General features: G+C 40.8%; 2 protein-coding genes across 7 annotated transcripts in view; one reads left to right on the forward strand and one right to left on the reverse strand.

Annotated features, from left to right (window-relative positions):
* LOC143357013 (uncharacterized) overlaps positions 1-3,336 on the forward strand; it is a 410,515-nt gene extending 407,179 nt beyond the window's left edge. For 4 of the 6 annotated variants that reach the window (XM_076793133.1, XM_076793135.1, XM_076793137.1 and 1 more), the window contains one exon: positions 17-3,336. In XM_076793133.1, the coding sequence (XP_076649248.1) occupies positions 17-243 (227 nt within the window). In that variant the 3' untranslated portion in view covers positions 244-3,336. The remainder of the gene's footprint in view (positions 1-16) is intronic. The other 2 variants (XR_013082750.1, XM_076793138.1) reach the window with 2 other exon arrangements.
* Positions 3,337-3,735: 399 nt separating this feature from the next.
* Positions 3,736-6,139, reverse strand: Syx17 (syntaxin 17). The gene is made up of 6 exons (XM_076793024.1): positions 6,005-6,139; positions 5,735-5,922; positions 5,447-5,642; positions 5,151-5,362; positions 4,789-5,005; positions 3,736-4,651 (listed from the first exon to the last, which is right to left on the reverse strand). The coding sequence occupies exons 2-6, from the start codon at positions 5,861-5,863 to the stop codon at positions 4,500-4,502; spliced, it is 906 nt and encodes a 301-aa protein (XP_076649139.1). The 5' UTR covers positions 5,864-5,922; positions 6,005-6,139; the 3' UTR covers positions 3,736-4,499.
* Positions 6,140-8,820: the final 2,681 nt, after the last annotated feature.

Here is an 8,820-nt window from a genome sequence, read left to right on the forward strand (position 1 = left end):
ACCGATTCCGTTGCAGAGAGCGGCATCATAGCCGACATTTCGATCGTCTCGGACGACGGTGGCGACGGTACAGAGAGAAGTCACTGGAACTCGACCTTAGAGAGTCCCACGTCTCACCTGCCGGCCACATCGACGCCACTTCAATCGCCGACGAGCGCGACCGCAACGACAACAGTTACCTCGGCTTCTTCGTCCGACACTAATCTCGCACCCTACGACCAAGACATGTCCATTAATTTATAAACGCCGGCCCTGAAGCAGGGCCAGCCCTAACATAGAGCAGAGTGTATATGTTCTCGATTCACTTGCGAGTTGTCCTCACAGCATGGGTCCACCATGAAACGTGTTCATCGAGCATGAAATATCATTGAGCCAATGGTAACGATTCGAATCGTATTAGATCGAGTATTCTCCCATGGCGATCGTAGGTTGGGGGAGGGGGACGATGTCGTAGCTTGTAGAAGAGCACGGTGTCCCATAGATCGCCGCCGTCACGCTTACCGAGTCCCATGAACGGTCGCCATCGCGGTCCAAGGACCCATGAAGGACCTCTGCGAGCCCGGCGCACGAGCTCGACTTTCAAGTGAATTTTATCTTTTGATACGCTTCGAACACACACACAGAAACACGTATACATGGATACACACGTACCCACATACACATACAGACACACGTGTTCCGAATGGATCCACGCGATAGTTGTCACGTCTGAATTTTATAAACCATTGATTTCCAGAAAGTAACGACGGCAACGTGTATTTTCTTATACTGTCTCCTCCGAATCCACCAACGTGCTCAAGAGAATCATAGATAGAGATGTGTTCCGACGGGGTATATATATAAATAAATGAATGAATATAAATATGAATATAAATATATAAATATAATATAGATGTGTATGGCTGCATGTTTCAACGATGCGCCTCCGCAATTATCGCGAACGGCATGCACCGGTTACCATCTTTTCTTTTTTTTTCCCCTACCCCCACCCGCCCCTAAATGAACATTTTGGCATTCCTGGATACCAAGGACCGTTCTTCGTACTCTCGATGGTACTCTCTTCTTCTTCTGTTTTTTTTTAAATATTATTATTATTTATACGCAGTGTAGTTAATAAATCGATTGGCACTACGCGTCGCGACACCGCGCGGTTCTCGTTCGATGAAACACCTGAAGACCACCTCTGTTCTATCTCCCTCTTTCTATTATTTTTTACTTTTTTTCTACGCCTCTTTCGCTCTGTCTCTCTCTCTCTCTCTCTCTCCCTCTTCAGGTATTCCATTAGCTCTTCAGGAATGTCAGGCAAACCAATGCGCACACACACATACCACTTTGTAATATAATGTAATATTAAAGGTTTATACGATGTAGTCGCAAGTAATATAACCAATAGTCTATTATTTCCAGATTATATATATATATACATACTATATATATAGAGAGATATATATATAATATTATATTCTTTTTATGTCAGTCATTTGCGAAATCCTCTATCACCTGTAGGTGTACACCTAGACTCTGGCCTGTAACCAAAAGCCAAATTACCACCCCCTATCACAAGGGAATATCTTTGCTCTGCGAGTTCAGAAAATTGCGAAATTTTGGGGATGAAAAGGGCGTGTGTTGCTGTAGATTATGCAATTTTTCTCGTTGCCCTAACTCGGCTCAACGGAGCGGAAAATTGGCAACAATCGTACCCTACAAAATCGGCAATCTGGGAACTGTGAGAGGTTGACAAGTGATTCTAAGACAAAAGTTACTTCTTTTAAGTAGGACTATCAAATAGTAAAGAATACAATCTGAGTCAGAATTTTTGTGTAACAAACTTCATTATTGAGTATCGTAAAATATTCTTTCTGAATGATTTCGAGTTAGAATTTCAAGCTGTTCAATGCTCCGAATGTTCAAAAATTAATTCTCACCCCTCGGACTGACTATAACCAAGAAAAAAACATTGCGTGATGTACACCGACGTATGGACCACATATTCCCAAAGATTCCGAATTTTCTGAACCTGCGGACCCGCCTCTTCGTTTGTCTTTTCGTTCTGAGTTAAGGGATTTATGTTGTGATCGGTACGAGATGTGGACGTTTCGCGAGAGCCCCGAAACTCGAAGAGGCTCGAGCGAAGAAGATTCGCATAATCGTATCGATGCTAATTCCCCCCCGAGGAGCCACGGTGTTTGCGACAGTGCAGGCGCGATTAGGATGTCGACTGATGCTTCCGGCACGAAAACGGGATGAGCATTGATCGTGTGTTCGATCAACGGGACCGATCGCGGTGGCGAGCTTAGGCGACCTAAGGAAGAGAACGGATGAAAAAAACGGCACACGAGTAGCAATCAGCAATTATCCTGTCACAATAATTCTGTATTGTTACGCCGCGCTTCCGAGTCAGTCGATTAGCCATTTTCTTTTGTTAGAATTGCCAAGGTCTGCCAAGGTATCTCGGCGATACCTTCTATGGGACAGTGACCAAAACCGTTTCTTTCGTATTTCCTGTGGTACGAGACCGAGAAAACTGTTTTTTTAAGGTATTTAGATCACCGTAGTTTGTAGCCCGTAGTGTGGATCTTTGCAAAGATTTTTTTCTTCGGCGCAGTCCGATGCACCTTCCTCACTCCCCTCTAATTTCGATTCTCATCACCGAGAGAGTACCGTTTCTGTCATTTTTCTATTTCTGTCCCTTTTTTCTCTCTCTCTCTCTCTCTCTCTCTCTCTCTCTCGACGAGTCGTGATTTAGTTGTATTTTCCTCTCTCCCTTTCTCTTTCTCTATATTTTTTTATTACGTTTTCTATCGACTCCGTGGATCGTTCGACGAGTCGGAAATAAATCGAGATCGACGGAAATCGGAATCATGCCATAAAATCGGTGCATCCGGCTGGGCATCCCGTTCCTTTCGGAAGCGAGACCAACAACAGGGAACCGGAAAGTAAGAGGAGCTTTTTCTATATGGTATTTTACGGAAACGAATTTTTCATTCCGACGGGGAATCACACACATACACGTACACACATACACACACACGGCTTGGTACCGCTTCACGAATTCCAGGGATGTCTCTCATCGATGACGATAATAACACCCGGTACCTTAAGATACACCGATAGTCACTTAAACGTTACACGCTCGTAGATATTTATTAATATTTTTTTAAGTAGATCATTTTAGTCCGTAGACGATAAGTATCCCCCGCATCATTCTAACGAAATGTATATAAATACACATATATTTACATTGATAACATGATTATTTCAGTATTGTACTGTGTCTAACACCGATGTATTTTATTACTTGCTAAATATACTGTATTGGGTGCCTTTTGTAGCGAACGCTCGACCACCAACTTTGTCTTCCTGCGTCCTCGAACTATACAATAGTCAGCACACAATTTTCATTCACTGCGGAAATATTTTCCGAAGTCCCGAGAAGTCATACAAAAAATTGATTCCCGACTCCATCTATAATCGCAGAAAAATATATTCGTATAAGAGAACAACACATGGTCTAGAAGCTTGTACATACTGCAATTAGTTTTTTCTTGAATAGATTCATTAAATAAATCTCGGTCACAGTCTTGAAAAATTGCTCTTCAAGAAAAATGCTCGTATCTTTTGAGCAATTATATTTATTTGAATTCAATTCAAATAAAATTCCTCTTTTTCTGGCAAAGAAAGGATAAGACTTTCTGATAAGGGCAACTGCGAAAAAATCGCAATTCAATAGACAAATTGCACAACAGTTTTTATTGGATCCGATTACATACAATGAAATTCGCGAAACACTCTGAAAATTCGATATGCTTTAGGTATCGATCGAGACTTCCATTAAACTACACTCTCAGTTCCTGTGATGCTGCCAATGTAGTTTTTGGCGGTCGTTTATAGAGTCTTACATTTAATTTATAATTACGTTTTTGTGAACAGTCTGAAGCGTTCGTTTGGCGAGTCAGTTTGACGCGTTATAGTTTGTGGAGCCGAGTCGGAAGCGTGGAGAAATTCGTTTTCATCGTGAAACGCTCGGGTCGATCTCGAAAAGTGCGGTTCGTTTCCACGGTAAGTACATTCTCTCGATAGAAATATAGAAACAACGCTCCACAAATATTTGGTGCATCGATAACCTAATGTTAACCTAATGTAAACAACCCTACACGTCTGTCAGTGCTGCGAAAATGCGATAGCGACAAAACTATCGCAGGATCGACGTGATATAAAAAATTGTCATGAAGGCAGCGTTTCTTTAGTGTCTATTGTCACTATTAGAATTTGAACGTGCAATATACTATCGGATAAAGCTAGTCACAAGCCATTTCGAAGATAACATATAATACTAAATATCAATAGTAGAATTCCCCTGCTTCCCCATTTTATTTACATTCTAGAAAAGAAATCGTCACTCGAAGCGGATTTCGCGTATCACATCGATCAGTCCTCTAAAATTAAAAGATATTGCATGTTTTCTTCTTCTTGGACTCAACGTCGTCATTCTCCGTGGGTCACAAATCTTTTTTAGTCTCTCGCAAATTCTCAAGCGAGGACGACGGTCTCTCTGCCAAGTTCAACTGCTCCGTCATAGTCTGGTCTGTTGTACTCTGAGACTTTTGCATTTGCAACTGTTTTTTCTTTAGTATTGTTGCCCCGGTAAATCCTGCACGCACGAGAATGTAGATTACCAGTAGGGAATTTTGTTCTAACGACTGAATCGTTAGAAGTGGAGAAAATGGTTCCCGATGTTAAACATGTATCCTATGATTCATCAATTGCAAGAGTAATTAGTGTACTTACCTAACAGGCCACCACTTATGGCAGCGAGTCCACCGACCTTCAGCCCTGCCACCAAACCAATTGGTCCCCCAAGACATGTACCAATTATGACTCCTGCTAATGGATACATTGCTACTTTGTATCTTGCAGCCTTCGCAAGCAGTCTTTCACCTTCTGTCACGTTTACTTCCGTCTCCTCTATGTCACTTTCTGCTTTGTTTACTAACACTCTTTGATCCTAATCACAATTTTAGTCTTACAATTTTCCTCAATGGTATGTCTCTCGACATTTCATTTTAGCATCAATGATAAGCAAGATATTTAGGGTGTAATGGAACAATGTGTACAATTAAATTCGAATCTGAAGGAGTGATAGAACTTACATCCACTATCTTGTTGATATCGACGAACAATTCATGAAACTGGCTTATGTCCTCCTGCAGATTGTTCCAAGTATGCAGACATGCCTGCTCGTTTTGCAGATCCTGTTGTTCTTCTTGCAACAGGACATAGCGATCGTTAAGTGGGTGCTCTTCTTCGTGATCTTCACTTTTGGGTGACTGTGGTCTCGACAAAGGTAAGTTTAATTGCAGTTCTGTAAGCACATACACACTGTTATTCCAAGGTATTGCATACAGAAGATTCGAACGTAGAATTTATATAAAATTCATTTACTTACCAATATATTCTTCGATTGCACTCATGAGACTCTTGCGAGCATTGGAAACCCGCTTGTCGAACTGTTCGATATCACAGTCCAAGACCTGTGATCTGAGGGTCTCCATCTGATACAGTAATTCTTTCAGCTGTTTCACAAGCCTCGATACATTGATCTGTTCCTTATTCAGTTTTACCCAATCGTGCTGCGCTTGATACTGCGAAGGCAAGATAACTTGATGAGTCAAATATTCAAAAACAAAGGACAACTGCGTAAAAATATATAAAATAACAAGTTTGATAGACTTACTTTTAGAATGTTAACCTTGTGTCGTTTCAATAGATCAACGTGATGAGGTATAGCCACGTTGAAATTATTAATTTGGATCTCCAGACGCCTAATCGGCTGCTTGATCGAGTTTTTTGGCGAGGACGACATCGTTCTGTCTGATGTCTATTGTTGTTTTCAAAGAAACGTCACCTAGCTTTGCATATCAACTATCCCATAAATTGTTAACCACAACATTCCACATGCATACTCGTTTGTAGATCACACGACAATTATTCTGTTCACACTCACATCGAAGAAATTTACATTGATGTTTGACCAAAATCTTTGATAGTCTGAAAGTTATTGACACGAACTTATTTACGTACCATCTGGAGCTCGTAAAAATAAACACGCAACTGATTGTGGCGTATCATCTCACGCACTAAATACACAATTGTCAATTAGGGACAGGCAGCGGCATCTAAAATGATTTGTGCGAACCCTGATGACAATAATGGTTCACCGAATTGCGCAAGGATGTCGCCACTTGTACCGTTTTGGAATAAACGAGCGGTGGAAGCTACTTGATAATAAAAGCACAGGATAGAGGCACTGTCGAGCTAAAGGCTGCGGGTCTGACAACTGTCCGTCTTATTCTACTTGCTCTTTTACCTATTTCACTAGCCTGACCATAGCTTGGCCCATTCTACCTGTCTGACTATTTCCAGTCCCATTCCACTCGCTGAAATAAAATTCAGTAAAAATTGAAGAAAAATATAAAACTGCTGTTACATTATTTTTAACGTCTTAAGATGATTAACGGTTAAAATAAATTTTGATTTACCTCCTGCTATGCGGAATCAACGCGCAATATTTTTATTTTGCATAAAAATAGACTGTTTATAAAATTAATTTTTAGTGTACATCGTGTTTAATCAAACAATGTATAATAATAAATATAGTTGAATAATTTCAACTCGAACAACCGATCGTTTCAACGTAAACTCCACTCGAACTTCGCCAATAGAAGACCACGTAGACTATCCTTGTCTAGTCAAATAGATACATTCTCTTTCTCTTGACATTCAATAATACACCCTATGGTATTGTATCCTTCGTCTTCCGTCACAGTGGGCGACCAGAGGAATAAACAAAAGGACCATGTCCTGCATCGATTGTCGTCATACTTGTCTCGGAAGTCAAAAGAACCAATAAAACCCAGCAAGCATCAGCAACTGCCAATGTTCATCTCGTGCAACAGGTTGAAGAGCCTCCAACAAGAAGCCTAAACGTCGTCTTCGCCAACAACAACCCCACAATTCTCATCCAAATATCGTGTACGTCAAGAATAAAACTGACCACTAAAAATTGTCTTTAATGTGTCGAACATTTCAAGTACACCCACAGATATTGTAGATTCTTTGTGCAAAACTTTTCTAGATCAATCGCAAAAAATATTTTTAAACTGTATTAGTCTTTCTACTGTTACAAATTGTACTTGCTCATTTTCCTAAATGCATAGAATCCTTGGTACCATTTTTGCTTTACTAATATTAGAAAAATATATACCATTTTTGCTTTATTAACTTGAGAAAAATTGTGCGAACTTAAATTGAACTAGCTAAAATTGGACTAGCCATAATATCAGCCTAAATTGTACATACTGAGTTTTCTAAATGCACGAAATCCTCGTCACTAATAAAAAAAAAATGAGTACTTTGTCTCCAGCACTCACTGGGAAAGCGATTCTGCTTGAAAACAGTTCTCGTCAAGCAGATTTCGCTCATCCCCCAATTTTCTTTCGCCCGAAGGATCGGTCCGGTTCTCATATTTCATGGGCGCCGTTTCCAGTTCCATTAAAGTGAAACAATGGCCAGAAACGGTGACCAGAAGGTCGCGGATCGTTGTTCCGAAAGGACTTACGATCTTGATGAGTTTCACGAGAGGGTCCGGCGAATGTACAATTCGGTATAAAGCCGATGAAGCTTTCGGTAATGAAAAACCGATTGCGACCCAATAGGCCCTGGGCTGCCGGTGACGTGTAATCGAGTCTTCTCTTCCGTCCCTTCGCCGTTCTCTCTCTCTCTCTGTCTCTCTCTCTATCTCTTTTTATCTCGCTCTTTTGGTACGCCTCTCGTACCCTCCTTTTTCCGGCCGCCATCCTGCTAGCTTCCATTAACCACCATACGTCATATATACCGCGGGGGATTCGTTTTGTCCCGGTTCCCGGTGACCTTTTATTTCAATCAGCATTCGAATTACCATGAGCTATCTCAATATTCCGACCCTTTGAGCTTTTGTCACCGAAAGGATAGATGAACACCCTCGCCACGGACCCTTTCACGTCGTATCAATTTTCGGCGATGTCTTCCGCGACATCCACACCCCCTATGATTTTTATTATCTCTTCTGAACAGTGTGGTTCCTGGTATTTTATCCTGCAGCGATTTCTTGAACCAAGGTACTGCTATCATTTATAGTGATGTCAACTATTGTAATAGTTACTAATCTCGTTAGAATATAGCTGCATGAATTTGTCTGAACTTTTAGGGAATCAAAAAATGTTGAGGAACAATGTTTCTATTTTCCATTGGCATGAATTAGTAGCGAAACAGAAGAAGACTTTTAATTATTCCCAGCTTGGGCAGTGGCTGGGACCAGAATAAATGAGGAATAACGAAAAAAGGGGCAGGAAGAAAAATTTGAATTTTTAATCACGGTGACCGAAAATTATTGGAAAAAAATGTATTCCAATTGCTTTCGGTATCTCTGATTCCGTCTCGTCCCATTTTCTCTGTACGGAAACGCTAGTATCGATTTCGTGTAACTTTTCCCGTATACACAATTAATTTTTCGACCGATTCGTTTGACCTCTAGCTTTCGAAAGTTTATCGAATTTAATGGAAAAAAGAGAGCGATAAAGAATGAAACGAAAGAATGGGAGAACGATATAGATGACAGTGCGATATAGACGAGGTAGATGGAGAGTGCGATAAAGAGTTAAAAGGAGTAGAAGTAGAGGGTGATAAAGAACGGGTAGAAGAAGAGGGTAATAAAGTAGGGGTGAGTGGAGAGGGCAATAAAGTAGAGGTAGATGGAGAGGGCGATAGAACAGAGGAAAAAGT

The sequence above is a fragment of the Halictus rubicundus genome, chromosome 9 (genome assembly GCF_050948215.1).
Source record: "Halictus rubicundus isolate RS-2024b chromosome 9, iyHalRubi1_principal, whole genome shotgun sequence".
Lineage (NCBI taxonomy): Eukaryota > Metazoa > Arthropoda > Insecta > Hymenoptera > Halictidae > Halictus > Halictus rubicundus.

Bases quoted from the DNA above. Each gene is read 5' to 3' on its own strand.
- Syx17 (XM_076793024.1), bottom strand. From the start codon at position 5,863: ATGTCGTCCTCGCCAAAAAACTCGATCAAGCAGCCGATTAGGCGTCTG. The intron at 5,006-5,150 runs GTAAGTTCTATC...AATTGTGATTAG, and splicing joins ATATCAACAAGATAGTGGAT to GATCAAAGAGTGTTAGTAAA. The intron at 4,652-4,788 runs GTAAGTACACTA...TCGTGCGTGCAG, and splicing joins CATAAGTGGTGGCCTGTTAG to GATTTACCGGGGCAACAATA.